Below are 17,939 nucleotides of genomic sequence, written 5' to 3'. Positions count from 1 at the left end.
CAGAGACTGAAGCAGCAATCACAGAGCCTGCACGGGTCTGTGCAAGGTCCTCTGCATACATGTTATAGTTGTTTAGTTTGGGGGTTTTGTGGGACTCCTAACAGTGGGAGTAGGCGTTGTCACCAACTTTTTTGCCTGCACTTGGGACCCTTTTCCTCCTGCTGGGTTGCCTCATTCAGCCTTGATACAAGGGTTTGTGCCTAGTCTTATTGCGTCTTGTTATGTACTGTTCAGTTGATATCCCTAGGAGGCCTGCTCTTTTCTGAAGGGAAACAGAGGAGCAATAGACCGGGGGTGGGAGGTAACTGGGAGGAGTGGAGTGAGGGGACACTGCGGCTGGGTTGTATTGTATGAGAGAAGAATAAAAATAAAATAAGTTATCATTGAATGTGAAAAAAGATAAGGTCTCTCAATTGATAGTTTTTAATATGTCTGTATGTGGTGTATGTGCATGTGTGTGTGTTCATATCTGCATGTGTGGAGATGCACATGAGGTTAGGGCGGTTCATGTATGTGTGTGCACATGCCTGTGGAGGCCCGAGGTTGGTGCTGAGTGTCTTCTTTGTCACTCTCTACTTGTTCTAGTTCGATTTCTCTTGCTGTCATTCAAAACTCGGCCCAAAACCAACACAGGGAGGAAAGGATTGCTTGGCTTATGCATCCAGATCGCAGTCCACCTTTGAGGAAAGTCCGGCAGGATGCCACTCGGGAAAGCAGAGGCCGGAACTGTGGAGGGATGCTCCTGGCTGGCTTGCTCACTTGTTTGCTTGCAGACCCATGCTTAGTTTTATACAACCTGGAACCACATGTCCAAAGAATGGTGCGGCCCACAGTGAGATGAGCCCTGCATCAATTAATAATCAAGACAATCACACACACACACACACACACACACACACACACACACACACACACACACACACACACGTGCCCAGGCCAATAGTCTCTGGCAACTCCTCAGTTGGGGTTTTCCCTTTCGAAAACACCACTCCGGGCTGAAAACTAAGGCTAACCACCGTTGCCTCATATACTGAAGCAGGAGTGGTCAGTTGAACCTGGAGCGAGTCAATATGGCTAGTCTCAATAGCTAGATGGCGCTAGGCATGCTCTGTCTCTTCCTTCCAAGGGTAGAATTACAGGAGGCCTGTCATACCTACGTGAGTTCTGAGAATCTCAACTCCAATTATCATACTCGTGCTTAGAGCTTTAACTGCAGAGCCATCTCCACAGCCCTGGTTGTTTTCTTTAATTGTGCAGATTAATAAGGTTTGCTCTGATACCACAATATGCATAATTGATTGTATCTCTCCATCCTCCTTCTACCCCCACCCTCTTTGCTCCCATCACCTACTTTTTAGTCTCTGATAATCCCTCCTCTAATTTCAGGGTGTCGCTGAGATCTACAATAACCTCACATGCTCAGATATCAAAAGTGTGGCTCCCAGTGGGATAGCGTTGAGACACAAAACCTTTGGGAAGTGACTGAGCATGAGGGCTCTGACCTTATCAGTGGATCAGCTCACCAATGGATCCATCGTTTCACGGGCTACTGGGAAGTGGTGGAGACTTTAGCATGTGCTACTAATTGTGCTATTACCATCCCTTGCCAGGAAGGTCTGGCTGTGGGAGTTCCTAAAAGTCCAAGTCTGGACATGAAAACAAGAATGGAAAAGAAGTGAAACATGAAAGTGATTATGTTTGATATAGTAAAGCCAGGAAGGAGCAGAAGGGATGCCAGCCACCCTGAGTTCTGTCTCCCAGGTAACAGTGGTGGGGAATAAAAGTAGGAGGCAAAAAGCGTGCACGGTCAAGCAGTCTCGGCATTTAGAAATTTTCTCTGGATTGACTATACACTATTGACAGCAGTAGGAATGCTGTTGTTGCCTGGGGGCAGTTTCGTCTCTAGTCAAAAGATGATTATTCGTCACACCTGCTCTTCTTGGAAGCCAAGGTCAATGGAGGAGAATGTGACTCACAGAAAAGGACAAGTCTGAACAGAAAGATGGAGCTGGTTCCCTTAGGGTTAGTGCAATGACTAGGGAATCCTAGACCGTGCTCCGGTCATGGGGAGCAGGATAACGTAAACCTTGTGGTTGACAACATGCTCATTATTGTGTCCCTGTAAATCCTGAAAATATCTTAATAACCTTGGTGTCTTCAACCTTGAATAAGGATTATTTATTATCTATCTGAGTGCTTGTTCAGGGATTGATTGACATGTGTACACGCAGAGTTGAGCAAGAATCCAACCCAAAACTGAGATACAAAATGAACACTTAGATGGCAAGCTTTCATCCTCTCACCGGGACATTTCTGTTTACTAGAAGATGCTGTCTCTAAAGTTGGAGGGAGTAGATTACAGGAGCCAGGCTCTTGAAGGGCATATTTTTTCCTTAACTCCCTGTGTCTCTTCCTGACTGCCGTGAGGTGAGCCAATATCCACCACCTATTTCTTGAGTCACCACAGACCTGAAAGCTACAGATCCAAATGACTATGGACTGAACCCTGAGAAAAGGAGTGAAAATGTTTCTTCCCATGAGCTTATTCTTCTCAGGTCTTTTAGCAACAGAAAACTGTCTAACACAAACTGCTGAGAAATAAGGTAGTTGCTGTCTCTAGACCTAATGCTGCGATTCACAAGCTTTTAGAATTGATTTGTGATGAATGATGAGAAAATATACAAACTCACAGAAGCTGAGCAACTCACCACTGGATGAAAACTGGGCCAAGACAGAAATCAAGAAGGAAATTTAAAACTTTTTAGGATTGAATGAAAGTGAAAATACAGCATACCCAAACTTTCGAGACACAATGGAGGCAATTTAAAAAAACAAGTTCATAGCACTACATACCTACATCAAAACACTAGAGAATTCTTGCATCAATCACTTAATATTTTTTTCTTTTTTAATGTTCTTAAATTAAATAGAATTATATCACTTCCCCCCTCCCCTTTCTCTCCCCAAGCCCCTCAGCCACCTTCCCTTCAAACCCTGTCATGCCCCCCACTCTCCACTTGATAGCATTTTTCTTTTACTATATATGTAACATACACAGATAAATAAATACAACCTACGGAGTCCATTATTGTTGTTTACCTGTATATAGTTTCAAGGCTGACCACTCTGCACTGGGCAACCAATAATGGGGCTCATCATTTATCCACCATTATTGACATCGTCCCAGAGATTCAGAAATAGTTCAATACACATAGACATTATAAACATAATCCACCATATATAAACAGACTAAAAAAATGATCATCTCATTAGATGGAGAAAAATCCAATATTACTTCATAACAAAATCCTGGAGAGACTAGTGATACAAGGGTCATATCTCAACATAATAAATACAATTTACAGCAAGCCCACAGCCAACATCATCCTAAACAGAAAGAAAATCAAAGTATTTCCACTAAAATCAGAAACAAGGCAAGGATGTCCACTCTCCCCATACCGATTCAATACAGTCCTTGAAGTCTTATCGAGAGGTATTGTAGTTTTATCTTAATATTTTGGGGTATGTCATTAGCCTTTATATGTCTTATTGGGGGTTGGTTGTTTGGTTGTTTGTTTGTTTGGTTGGTTGGTTGATTGGTTGGTTTTGTTTGGGTGGGTTAATTTTGAGGCTAAAACTCACTATTTACCTGAGAAGGACCATGAACTTCTGATCCTCATGAGTTCAGAGATCACACACATATACTACCATACCTAATTCCATGCACTCCTGGAGATCCAAGCCAGGATTTTGGGAATGCTAAACACTCTACCAACTGAGCTGCATTTCCCTATGCCTCCTTTCAAAACATTTTTTTGTGTTGGGTTTGGGTTTGGGTTTTACTTTTTCCTTAGTCCTTCAAGAGCTTCATGGTGTGCACCCAATAGTGTTTGTGTTAGAAAATAGATGACAAACCAGAGGAATCTGAAGTCAGAGCTTGTTCAACAGAAGTTACGAGCTTATTGTGGAAAACCTAAGAAGGGCTCACACCCATATTCAGATAATGAGAGTGTTTCTCTTACAAGCTAGGGAAGTTTTGTTGGGCTAGAAGATTGAGAAGGGAAGGGGATGTATGTGTGGTCAAGTGTGTAACACAAATATTAAAAGGTCTTATTAATAAAAAAAAACTCAGAGCCAGATATTGGGGTGAAAACTGAAAGATCAGAGTAACAGAATAAGCCAGCCATGTTCTTACCTCTACAAAATCCTCACCCCCAAGAGAGAGACTTCCTGTTTACTTATGCCTTATATAACTTTCTGTGCCCTGCAATCTTCCTTCATTCCTAGTGCTGGGATTAAAGGCTTGTGCCACCACACCTAGCTCTGTTCCCAGTGTGGCTTTGAACTCACATAGATCCAGACAGATCTCTGCCTCCCGAGTGACAGGATTAAGGGTGTGTGCCACCACGGCCTGACCTCTATGTCTAATTTAGTAGCTGGCTCTGTCCTCTGATCCCCAGACAAGCTTTATTGGGGTACACAATATATCACCAGACAGGTGGCCAAGTTTCCTCTTTCTCTGAAGGCATTGGTTATTGTGGTGTGGTTGAATTCAAGCACTTAGAATGTTTTGTAGAATACTCTGTGCCAATCTTAGAACAAAGAGTTCATGTTCAGGGTCAAAGATGGCAGCACAGTTATTCTATCAGTTTGCACGATGGAAATCATACTACAATAGTAGAGTTACAGATTATCCATGTTATTGATGTGCTAGTCAAAAAGCAACAGGAATCTGCTCAAATCAGTTTAAGGAAAATCCTATTCAAGTATATATTCTGAAAAACTACAACAGTAGTCACTAGATGAGAATATCTCTCCTCAACACTTTCTTCAGAGCCTTAGCAACATCCTTATTCCTCAGAGTATAAATAAGAGGATTCAGGGTGGGAGTAATGATGCTATAGAAAACAGAACCAACTTTGTCTTGCAATGGAGTGCGCTGGGACCTGGGCCTCATATAGGAGAATATGCAGGCACCAAACCAAAGGGAAACCACAAGGAGATGTGAGCTACATGTAGCAAAAGCGTTTCTCTTACCCCCAGCTGAACGCATCTGAATGACACTGTGGAGAATGAATCCATAGGATGTAGAGACAAGGATGATGGGGAGGAGGAGAAGAATAATGGTGCTGATATAGACTGTGTTCTCATACACAGTGATGTCCCCACACACCAACTTCAAAACAGCTGGAAATTCACAGTAGAAGTGGTGGATGATTCTTGAACCACAAAAAGGGAAGCTCATCAAGATGGATGTGTGGATTAGGGAGTTCACAGATGCACTCAGCCATGACATGGCAGCCATCATCACTCCCACTCTTTTGCTCATGAGCACAGTGTACCTCAAGGGGTGGCAGATGGCAACATAGCGGTCATAGGACATGAGGGCCAGGAGGAGACACTCTGCACCACCCAGAGACAGGTACAGGAAGTGCTGGGTGGCACAGCCCACAAACGAGATGGACTTCTTGCCAGACAGGTAGTTGTTAGCCATCTTGGGAATGGTTGTAGAGACGTGCATCAGATCCATGAGGGACAGCTGGCTGAGCAGGAAGTACATTGGTGTGTGAAGACGGGGATCGGCGCAGATGAGGAGGATGGTAAGGCTGTTGCCACTCACTGCAGTAAGGAAGACCAGCATGATCAGGAGGAAAAGACAAAAGTGGTTGAAGGAGTCATCAAAGAGCCCTTGAAGGATGAAGTCCTCCAGAGAGGTCTGGTTCCACCTCCACATGCTCCCTTTCTCAGCCCCTGAGTGAACAGGGAAAAGACAGAAGTGTCATGCAAGAAACACAGCTTTACAATGAGCACTTCTTTTCTCAAGAAAAATGTGAAGAATATTTTCTCTTTATTTTACATATTTGAAATGTCTTTGTATGTATTCACTGGACATGATACTAGGTCACATGTGGACATCTTGTACAAGTGTATATCTATTTCTAATGTGCAACAATTCTAATATCCAAATCATACTTTTAAAAAGGGAAACCTAAAACTCTTTCTTAAAAAATCATCATCACTGTGAAGTTCCAGAATATCTGCATTCTATTGAAAGCCCACTTTGGGAGCTGAGGTGATATCTCACCAGAATAACACAAGGTACTATGCAAGCCTAATGACCCAAGGTTGATCCCCGAGACTTAACTGAAAATTATCAGATCTGGATGGGGAGAAACACTGTCAAATGCTGTCTTCCGGACATACTATGCTCACTGCACTCATGAACTCACCACAGTTAGGACCACAAGCACAAGGTCAAGTCAGCAAAATCAACCAGCATCCCATCAAGGAGTGTAAACCAGACTGAGTAAGCTACAAATAGAAGGGGGAAAGAGCTCATGAAGATAGGGGAGGAACTTGATGGAGGAGGGAGAGGAAGGAGTCAGGGTGGGTCTGATCAGATACATATGGAATCCTCTGAGGGTTGCTGCTTCTGCATTCTTCTTTTCTTAAAAGATTAGCGGGTTTTGGTTCTATAAGGGACAGTCATATGAGAGTCACTGTATTTCATACTGTTCTTCTGCAGAGTAAAGGACAGTTTAAAGTAGTGGTTCTCAACCTTCCTAATGGTGCAAGCCTTTAATACAGTTCCTCATGTTGTGGTGACCACCCAACTATAAAATCATTTTCAATCCTGGTAATTTTGCTACCAATATGAATTGTCAGGTAAGGATTTTCCGTGATGATTCACAGATTGAGAACCACTGGTTTAAAGAAACACCAATGAATAGTAAGATAAAACATAACGAAGCCACTCCATACACACACACACACAGAGAGAGAGAGAGAGAGAGAGAGAGAGAGAGAGAGAGAGAGAGAGAGAGAGAGAGAGAGAGAATGAGCAGGAGATATCTCCTGCATATATTTGTGTCCATCAAATTGTGAATCATGAACAGGAGAAACTAGGATTGTAGCATTTCATCAGCCAAGCTTCCCCATCTATACTTTATCCTCTCCCATCTGAACACTGCTATGATTGGCCACTTAATCTCCATGGTGAAGGCTAACAAACAATTCTAAATTGATCTTACAAGTATTACCCTATCTCCCTTTGGTTTTCTTTTTTCCCTCTCTATTGTTTTATAGCAATGTCCACCTGATTGAAACACTCCCTAAAACATGAAGGAGGGAAGATGCTGGTGAGACTCAGGAAGTAAACAAACTTCACACATCTAGGAAAGCTGAAATTTGCAAGAGCCTTAAGGGTCCCTTCCCAAAGACGTGGAAACAGTAAAGAGAGGTTAGCTAGGCAGGAGACTCTAAGCAGCCATGTTGCTAAGAAGAGACTCTCTTCCAGTGTTCTCCCACTCTGTCCCTCCCCCAGCTCAACCATCCCATTCCCTCATGTTCTCATGCCCCATCCCCTTGATAGAGGCAGACATTACGGGATTAGGCAGAAACTGGGTGCTAGGAAATTCACAGGAAGTCACAAGGACAACCTCACACTAGACCATTAGCAATAGTGGAGAGGGTATCTGAACTAGCTTTCTTCTGTAATCAGATTGGTGACTATCCTAACTGTCATCATAGAGTCTTCATCCAGTAACTGATGGAAGCAGATGCAGAGATCCACAGCTAAGCACCAGGTCAAGCTCCAGGAGTCAAGTTGAAGAGAGGGAAGAGGGATTATATGAGCAAGGCGCATCAAGATTATGATGGGGAAATCTACAGACACAACCAAAACAAGCTCTTAGGAACTCAAGAACATAAGACTGACAGCTGTGGAACCTGCATGGGACCAGACTATGCCCTCTGCATACCGGAGACAAATGTGCAGCTTTGTCTGTTTGAGGGTCCCCAGCAGTAGGATCAGGATCTATCCCTGGTGAACGAGCTGACTTTTTGGAGCCCATTACCTATGGTGGGTTACTGTGCTCACCCTTGATGCAAGGAGAGAGGCTTGGTTCTGCATCAACTGAATATATCAGGCTTTGCTGACTCCCCATTGGAGGCCTTACCCTTTTGGAGGGAGGGCTTAGGAGTGGGGGAGCAGTAGGATGAGAGGGGAATCTGTGGTTGGTACAGAAAATGAGTGAAATAATTTCTTAAATAAAAAAAGAGAGAAGAGACTCTCCTACCAGTGGGGCTGGCTGCAGGTCATGCACAGAGCTCCAGGGCTGTGTTGCTCTCATGAATCATCATGAGTGTTGGAATGGGCTTTTCTGCGATGCAGCTACTTTTGAGTTCTCCCTGTTCCTGCAAGTAGACATTCCACCATTCTCCAATAAAATCCTTGGTTCACCACATTAAACTTTACTGTAGTCATTACTTTGGTCTCTCATGGATTCTGAGATGAATAGATGCAGTGTTGCCATGTGTCCCTGGAGAAAAGTCTCACACAGAACTCACTAAAGACCCACCAAGGTCATCATCTATTCCAGATTGTTTTTGTTCTCAAACAAAGAACTCAGAACTAAATGCATTCTTCAAAGAATAATTGAACCAATGAAGAGGCATATTTCTTAAGCTATATGTTGACCAAGGCACTCAATGTCTCACATTTAGGGCTATCGCCTTATTTCAGTCTTATCCTATGAGGATTAACATATGAAACTTTAGTCCAGTAAGATAGTTCCTGGATGAAGGAACCTTCCTCCAAGCTTGACAACCTAAGTTCAACCCACAAAGTCCAAATGACAAAAAAAGAAAACTAAATCTACAGTTGTCCTCTGACCTCCATACACATACCATTGAAGGTCATGGACATACAAATTAAGTAATTAATTAAAAAATAAATAAATAATGAAATAATTTTAGAGACACAAATGAAGTTCTCCTCTGCTACTCCTGATTACTTCAGTAGTTGAGAGATGTATATACATACATACTTAGCCATGTACTTCTCAATCTCTTACCTCATCTGTATCCAGCCAATGTTCTCAGTGGACACTCATATCAGAAGCACATCTCAGTATCGGGTTCCTTGCTTCCTCTAGGCATTTCCTGACATTTCCCCCATTCTTCTTCTGGCTCTTCAAAGACCTTTTTCTCTGCCTTCTATGGAAGCTGTCCTCCTGTGCTGCCTCAATAATACTTTCTGACTTAAGGGATAGCTGATGTTGGACAATTTACAAATAAAAGTTTCCAGGACACTGCAAACCCAGCATTATCATACCTGGCATTTCGTTAGCAAAGACCTGGGGTCAGAACAAGCATATGTGTGCAGTGGAGCTGGCAGGAGAGTCCAACCTGACACACTCACACAATGGCTACTATTATGCCAAACAAGCCCTCCCTTTAGTGCACATCACACTCCTTTCTCTAAGCCCAGACATCTTCATTCACCAGTGGAGTTGCATTATTTACCCTAATAGCAGCAGCACAGGAGCAATAGGACTCTCACAGACTGTCCACAGTCAGAACTCCTCCAGCAAACACCACCTCAATCTTGCTCAGATCTGTGTCCTTATCAGCCTATTGGCAGGACAGATTGAGCAACACAGCTTCTGCCATCCATGCTAGTTGGACATCACATGCCAAGTGTTCTCTCTGACTCTAAATCTCTCCTGTAGTCCTTTCTATCTCAGCTTCAGACACTGGGCAACAGGGATTTCCAGGGATGTGATACAGTTTTGATCATCACATTCCCAAAGCCAAGAAAAATTAGAATTTGGGTTTGCCTGCCATTTGGATTCCTAAAGCTCTCTTTATAGATATACTCTGCTTCTGTTATTAAGATTGAAATCAGCAGATCTAGTCAAGAAGGCCCTTTCTGACTCTAAAAATGTCACTAAAGACACCAGAATGGACTTGGCCTGGTGTGAGTCAGACATGAGGAAAGAGGAGCACCATCTATGAGAAATGAAACCTCTCCAAGCACATGGGACCTATGATGCCAGCTGAGCCAAGATGACAACACTAAATTGGCAGCTTAGGGACTCTCCCACAAAGAGTGCATTCTGGACCTCTCCTGGGAATGCCTACCCCAGACACCAGCTATTATATGTTCTGCCAAGACTTTATTTACTTGGAGTTTGAGGGGTCAGGGGAATAAGGTATCTGTGAAGCGTTGGCCCTGAGGATAATGCAGAAATAGTCTCACTAGGGATGAATTAACTATGATGAACCATTGCTAGTCATGGTTTCTTGTTTTAGAACACATATCTCTCTTGCCTCTGTCTGTCCAACCCTTTGATAGGTTCTAAGCGAACATCTGAGAAGGAGTGTGTCCCTAGAATGCTGAGATGCAAGCAGAGCATGGATATCTGTATTGAAAGACTCTAGAGAATCAGTCACTATGCTAGGAAGCCTCAGGAATCATTCTCTCTCCCCATCTCCTACACAGGATTGGGGTTATAGGTGTTCATGGCCATGCTCAACTTTTTACATAAGTACTGTAATTTAGTTGATACAATGCTTGCCTCGAATACATGGAGCCGTAAGCATTACATAAACCAAGTGTTGGTTACAGGTCTGTAATCCCAAGTGGAAACAGGAGGATCACAAATTCAAGGCCATCTTCGACTGACATAGCAGGTGTGAGGTCAGCATGATCTGCATAAGACCCCACCTCAAAAACAATGGCAAGGTGATAAAATGGTGCCTGAATAAGAAAGCAGGAGATGACACAGAACTGTAGTTAGTTTTATATGAAGGCTTTCCTGGTTCTGATTATTTTCTAAGTATTCTCAGCCAAGTCTGTAAGAAGTATAAGAAAGAAGAGATCTGTGTTTGGAAAGAATCATTCTAGCTCCTGTGTGGAAGTAAACAGCAGAGACAGGGATACCAGATTGTTGCTGTGGAGCTGGAAAGAGGGGTCAGCGATTAACATGCCTGGGTCTCCAGTTTGGAGACCTGAGTTTGCACCCCAGAACCCATGCACAAGTCACACCTGATACAATGCCTCTGTAATCCCAGCATTCCTATAGGCAGATGAGAGGGGGAAACAGGACAGTCCTTTCCCTAGTATACAGATAGCTGTCTCCTCTTTGTGCCCCCACAGGTCTTCTCCATAAAATCTCTTATTTGTCTACTTGGATCTGGGTAACTCTACCCAGGATGATTTTTTCTAGCTCCATCCATTTACCACTCCACAAGATGTAGCCCACACCTGACATGATTGGATGGCCAAGAACCTGAGATTAGATAGGCCATAGGCCAAGGAACAAAACACAGACTATTGTTCTTCTAAAGGAACACAGCAGTAATATGACTCCTAATGACTTTCTGCTATACCCATGCATCAGTACCTAGCTTGGCCATCATCAGAGAGACTTCCTCCTGCACTACATGGGAACTAATACAGAGACCTGGGATAATAATGTGAATTGAGTGTGAGACTTCATAATGTTCAGTCCTAAATGAGATATGTTCATAAAACCTCTCTGCTCAGGGATCAGGGAGCTATGTGGAAGAGGAGAGAGAAAACTAGAGAGACACCGGGCGGTGGTGGCACAGCCGGGCGGTGGTGGCGCACGCCTTTAATCCCAGCACTCGGGAGGCAGAGCCAGGAGGATCTCTGGGAGTTCGAGGCCAGCTTGGGCTACCAAGTGAGATCCAGGAAAGGTGCAAAGCTACACAGAGAAACCCTGTCTCGAAAAACCAAAAAAGAAAAAGAAAAGAAAAGAAAACTAGAGAGCCAAGGCTGATGGGTAATACCAAGGAAACAGCATCTTCCACACACAACAGGACTGATGCACATATGAACTCACACAGACTGTGGCAGCATGTTCAGGGCCTGGGCAGGTTTGAGCCAGATGGAGTCCCATCCTGAGTGGGGAAGCAGACATGAGTTCTCACCCCATCCAAGAAACAATCTGCAATTGACACCTGCTCTCAAAGGAAACCTTAGTGATCTCTCATGGAGTCTCCCTGGGTAAATAAACAATGCTTCCACCCAGCAGTAATGACCAACAGGAAGTGACCTCAGTGGGATAGTTGTCGACTTTGTCTCATATTGCTCTCTGCCTTTGTTGTCACGCTGCTCTTTTGCTTGTATGTTATGGTTTCTGGGTTTAAGTTTTTGTTGAGTTTTGGTGTGTGTGTGTGTGTGTGTGTGTGTGTGTGTGTGTGTGTGTGTGTGTGTGTGTGTGTGTGTTTTATGATTTTACTTTGCTTTTTTTAGTATTTTATACAACCCGATCACTGCTACCCCTCCTTCCTCTCCTCCCAGTCCCTCCCCTCCCAGGTCCCCTCACCCCCTCCCCATCCACTCTTCCTCTACTTCTCTTCAGAGGAGGGTAGGCCTCCCATGGATTTCAACCAAACATGGCATACCAGTTGAAGGTTGACCCAGGCAAACAAATGTGAGGAAAAATGTCCGAAAATACAGCAAAAGAGTTTAGAGACAGTCCCAGCTCCCACTGTTATGAGTCTCCCAAGAAAATCAAGCTACTCAAAAGTAAATTATATACAGAGGGCTAGTTCAGCCACTTCAATCTCTATGAACCCCTATGAGGCCAGGTTAGTTGGTTCTCTTGTGGTGCCCTTGACCCCACTGGCTCCCACAATCCTTCCTGCCCCTCTTCTGCAGGATAAGTCTGCACAATGTTTGGGGGTGGATCTCTGCATCTGTTTACATCAGTTCCTGGATGAAGCCTCTATGATGACAAATAGACTAGACACCAATCTATGAGTAGAGCAGATTATCATTAGGAACCATTTCATTAATTTTTTTGCCAGTCATGTTTGGTTTTATCCTAGGTCTCTGGGCAATCCAGACTTTGGGTCCTGGCCCTGCAGGCAGTCTCAGGGGTAGGCTCTCTCTTGTGGCATGGGTCTCAAGCTGGACCAGTTACTGGTTTGCCACTCCCACAGTTTCTGCACCACCTATATCCCAGCACAGGACAAATTGTAGGTTGAATGTTATGTGGCTGGTTGGGTATCCCAATCCAACACTGGAAGTCATGCCCTGTTACAGGAGATGGCCTGTATGCCCTATTCCTAGGGTCACCCTCGTACATTCTTGGAAATTTCCATTGCACTACGTTTTTAGTTTGTCCTGAGATGCCTCCCAATTCCAGTTGTCTCTGTGAGGACGCTCTATCTCCATCCTTCCTCCACTTAATCTTTCCTGTTCTCATACCCCCACGTCCTCTTCCGCCCATAATGTCTATTCTATGTCCCCTTCCCAGAAGATTTCCCCCTGCCCACTTGAGCCCTCCTTGTTAATTAGCTTCTCTGGGTCTGTGAATTATAGAATGGGTATGCTTTACTTTACAGCTAATATCCACTGATGAGTGAGTTCATATCATGTTTGTCTTTCTGAGTCTGGGTTACCTCACTCAGGATGACTTTTTCTAGTTCCATCCATTTGCCTGCAAATTTCAAGATGTCATTGTTTTTAACAGCTGAGTAATACTCCATTGTATGAATATGCCACAATTTCTTTATCTGTTTTTAGTTTGAGGGATATCTATGTTGTCTCCAGTTTCTGGCTGTTACAAATAAAGCTGCCATTAACATAGATGAGCAAGTGTCCTTGATGTATGATGGAGTGTCCCTTGGGCATAGGCCAGGAGTGGTATAGCTGGGTCTTGAGGTAGATTGATTTCCAATTATCTGAGAAACCACTATATTGGTTTCCAAAGTAACTGTACAAATTTGTACCCTGCACTGGGCTTATAGAGTCCACACCACACCTTTCTGTACCTTGGTTCTGGACGGTTGAACTCATATCCTCAGGCTTGCTCAGCTAGCATTTAGAAAATGAACCATCTACCCCAACCCAAGCTTAATTCTGTAGGGCTCCCTCCAACTCTGTCTTGTTCCCAATATCCCTTCAGTAAAACCATTCTCCAGCGATGACATTCAGGTCTCATGTCTCTTGCTCAGAACTCACACCAAAGCAAACACAGAATATCAGATACTTGTGTTTTATATATAAGATTGGTTATACAATTTATTAAATAAGCTGGTTGTGTAAGATTGCTGAGGCATAGGAATGTTAATTTATCCTACGCTATAGGATAGTGACAAGTGACAGGTTCCAATTCAAATATTTCTGACTTCCAATCAAAATGCAACAACAAATCCTCAGAAAACACAAAGTATTTTGGTGTTGTGGGCTTTGAGATATTGAATCTTTAGATCCCTATTTGGTGCTGCAGGTCCACTGCAGAACGAAGAAATCAGAAGCATCCCAAAAAGGATGTGAGATTTCATAAAGACAAATCCCAAAGCCCCACGAAAGCACTTGGCTGATAACAGACACTCAGTAAATTCTGTGTGAATAAACACTCATTATAAAAATTGTACATACATGTTTTCACTAAGAAAACACAAAATATGGCCAGCCATGGTGGTGAATAGCTTTAATCCCAGCACTCTGGAGGTCAAAGCCAGTGGATCTCTGAGTTCAAGCCATTGTGGTCTATATAGTGAGCACCAAACCACCCAAAGATGCATGGTGATACCCTGCCTCAAAATTATATATATATATATATATATATATATATATATATATATATATATATATATATATATATTCATTCTGACTGACCTCATTTTTATGAGAATGAGCTTTTATTATTTATTTGTGTGTGTGAATTTAGAGATGAAATGATAACCTCTTCCATCATGTGAGTTCTAGGGACTGAACTCACATCATCAGGCTTGGTAGCAAGCCTCCTTTACCCATTTAGCCATCTCCTCAGCCCCTCTCTCAATTCTTGTCTACTAAGTAAAATGACACTTTAAAGTCCTATAAATATGGCTTTCCTACCATCTATGCTTTCTTGTTTATTTATTATTTTGTGCATGTGTTTCTGTGTAGGTAAATGCTACAGCATACATGTGGAAGTCAGAGAACAGCTTTCAAGGGTCAATTTTCTCCCTTGGACAAGGTGGATTATGGGGATCAAATTTGAACTGTCAGCACCTTTGAAGCAAGAACCTTTTCATTTTGAGCCATCCTGGGCCCCACATCCACCCTTTCTTCTAAAACTTGCTTTAGACACATTTTCAATAAAAAGCAATGTGTCTGTCTTAGTTAGAGTTTCTATTGCTGTGAAGAGACACCATGATCAAGGCAACTCTTATAAAGGAAAACATTGAATTGAGGCTGGCTTATACTTCAGAGGGTTAGTCCATTATCATCATGGTGGGACATGGTGGTATGTAGGCAGACATGGTGCTGGAGAAGGAGCTGAGAGTTCTACATCTTGATCCACTGGCAACAGAAAGTGAACTGGGTCCCACAGTAGGTGTAGCTTGAGCATATGAGACTTCAAAACCTGGCCCCAATGTGACACATTTCCTCCAAGAAGGCCATACCTACTACAACAAAGTCACACGTCCTAATAGTGACACTCCCTATAGGCCAAACATTCAAACACATGAGTCCATATGGGCCATACTTATTCAAACTACCACAGTGGACCAATTATACTCTCTCTTTCAGCATGTTTTGCCTAGTTAATATAAACAATAATTGTAAAAGACCTTTGTTTCACTACCATACCTTTTTTTTCATTTTCATTGGCCTTTATGTGTCTTCTTTACCTATTTTATAATCTGTCCGTCGGACTCTCTGTCTCTATCATTTGGTTTCGATCAATTCTATCCCCCCTCATCATGTGTATGTGCATGTGTTTGTGTGTCTGTGTGTATGAGAGAGAGAGAACGATAGATACAGAGAATCCAGACCAGAGCTCAACCTTGGTTGTTACTCTTCTGGAGTCATCCACCCTTTCTGAGCCTCCTTAACCTGAAACTGCCCATTGAACCAGGCTGGCTAGACTGGGAGACACAGGCATCAGCTTGTCTCCACTTCTAAAACACTGGGATTGCGAGTTCATGCCACCATGTGAGGCTTTTTATACAAATTTCTGGGTACAGAATTCAGCTCATGCTTGCACAACAAGCACTTTACCAACTGAGCTGCTGCCCTGTATGAACTCCTCTAAAGAGATATTTTAGTATTGCCCCCCACTTCAAACAGCTTACTGGACCATAATTTGTTGTATGGCCTGCTGGAAAAAATATTGTAATAGTGAACTTCGAGCTTAAAATTTCACTCATGTCCTCCTCAAAGAGCATCAGAAATCTGGATCCTAAAAGTCTTAGTGTTTTGCCCTGATCAATGTAAGGAGTATATTTACCAAGCACTGTATCCAGGCCAGTTATAATTGCAATTCCTAGGCAACAATATCCCTCCTCAACACTTTCTTCAGAGCCTTAGCAACATCCTTATTCCTCAGAGTATAAATTAGAGGATTCAGGGTGGGAGTAATGATGCTATAGAAAACAGAACCAACTTTGTCTTGCAATGGAGTGCGCTGGGACCTGGGCCTCATATAGGAGAATATGCAGGCACCAAACCAAAGGGAAACCACAAGGAGATGTGAGCTACATGTAGCAAAAGCGTTTCTCTTACTCCCAGCTGAACGCATCTGAATGACACTGTGGAGAATGAATCCATAGGATGTAGAGACAAGGATGATGGGGAGGAGAAGAAGTATAATGGTGCTGATGTAGGCTGTGTTCTCATACACAGTGATATCCCCACACACCAATTTCACAACAGCAGGATACTCACAGTAGAAGTGGTGGATGATTCTCAAACCACAAAAAGGGAAGCTCATCAAGATGGATGTGTGGATTAGGGAGTTCACAGATGCACTCAACCATGACATAGCAGCCATCATCACTCCCACTCTTCTGCTCATGAGCACAGTGTACCTCAAGGGGTGGCAGATGGCAACATAGCGGTCATAGGACATGAGGGCCAGGAGGAGACACTCTGCACCACCCAGAGACAGGTACAGGAAGTGCTGAGTGGCGCAGCCCACAAACGAGATGGACTTCTTGCCAGACAGGTAGTTGTTAGCCATCTTGGGAATGGTTGTGAAGACATGCATCAGATCCATGAGGGACAGCTGGCTGAGCAGGAAGTACATTGGTGTGTGAAGACGGGGATCGGCGCAGATGAGGAGGATGGTGAGGCTGTTGCCACTCACTGCTGTAAAGAAGACCAGCATGATGAGGAGGAAAAGACAAAAGTGGTTGAAGGAGTCATCAAAGAGCCCTTGAAGGATGAAGTCTTCCAGAGAGGTCTGGTTCCACCTCCACATGCTCCTCCGTTCCTTAGCCCCTTAGTGATCAGGGAGAAGACGGGAGTGTCATGCAGGAAAGGCAACTTCACAATGAGTACTTCATTTCTCAAGAAAAATGTGAAGAATGTTTTCTCTTTATTTTACATATTTCAAATTTCCTTGTATATATTCATTGGACATGATGCTGGGTCACATGTGGACATCTTGTTCAAGTGTATATCTATTTCTAATATGCAACAATTCTAATATCCAAATCATACTTTTAAAAAGGGAAACCTAAAACTCTTTCTTAAAAAATCATCATCACTGTGAAGTTCCAGAATATCTGCATTCTATTGAAAGCCCACTTTGGGAGGGAAACCTAAAACTCTTTCTTAAAAAAATCATCATCACTGTGAAGTTCCAGAATATCTGCATTCTATTGAAAGCCCACTTTGGGAGCTGAGGTGATATCTCACCAAGAATAACACAAGGTACCATGGAAGCCTGATGACCCAAGGTTCATCCCTGAGACTTAACTGAAAATTATCAGATCTGGATGGGGAGAAACACTGTCAAATGCTGTCTTCCGGACATAGTATGCCCACTGCACTCATGAACTCACCACAGTTAGGACCACAAGCACAAGGTCAAGTCAGCAAAATCAACCAGCATCCCATCAAGGAGTGTAAACCAGACTGAGTAAGCTGCAAATAGAAGGAGGAAAGAGCTCATGAAGATAGGGGAGGAACTTAATGGAGGAGGGAGAGGAAGAGTCAGGGTGGGTCTGATCAGATACATATGGAATCCTCTGAGGGTTGCTGCTTCTGAATCCTTCTTTTCTTAAAAGATTAGCGGGTTTTGGTTCTACAGAGACAGTCATATGAGAGTCACTGTATTTCATATTGTTTTTCTTCAGGTTAAGGACATTTTAAATTAGTGGTTCTCAACATTCTTATTGCTGCC

At 43.2% G+C, this 17,939-nt stretch overlaps 2 protein-coding genes across 2 annotated transcripts; both read right to left on the bottom strand.

The window, feature by feature from the left end:
* Window positions 1-4,206: 4,206 nt before the first annotated feature.
* Window positions 4,207-5,745, bottom strand: LOC128120670 (olfactory receptor 2AE1-like). Its single transcript, XM_052754821.1, has one exon. The coding sequence runs from the start codon at window positions 5,732-5,734 to the stop codon at window positions 4,799-4,801; it is 936 nt and encodes a 311-aa protein (XP_052610781.1). The 5' UTR covers window positions 5,735-5,745; the 3' UTR covers window positions 4,207-4,798.
* A 10,331-nt stretch (window positions 5,746-16,076) lies between these two features.
* LOC128120803 (olfactory receptor 2AE1-like) lies at window positions 16,077-17,012 on the bottom strand. The gene has a single exon (XM_052755011.1). It carries the CDS (start codon window positions 17,010-17,012, stop codon window positions 16,077-16,079), a length of 936 nt encoding a protein of 311 aa, XP_052610971.1.
* Window positions 17,013-17,939: the final 927 nt, after the last annotated feature.

Source organism: Peromyscus californicus, unplaced genomic scaffold (assembly GCF_007827085.1).
Source record: "Peromyscus californicus insignis strain IS unplaced genomic scaffold, ASM782708v3 Scaffold_2__1_contigs__length_46816999, whole genome shotgun sequence".
In the NCBI taxonomy this organism is placed as follows: Eukaryota; Metazoa; Chordata; class Mammalia; order Rodentia; family Cricetidae; genus Peromyscus; species Peromyscus californicus.
The sequence above is the reverse complement of the archived record's forward strand: the minus strand, read 5'-3'. Positions and strand labels throughout refer to the sequence as shown.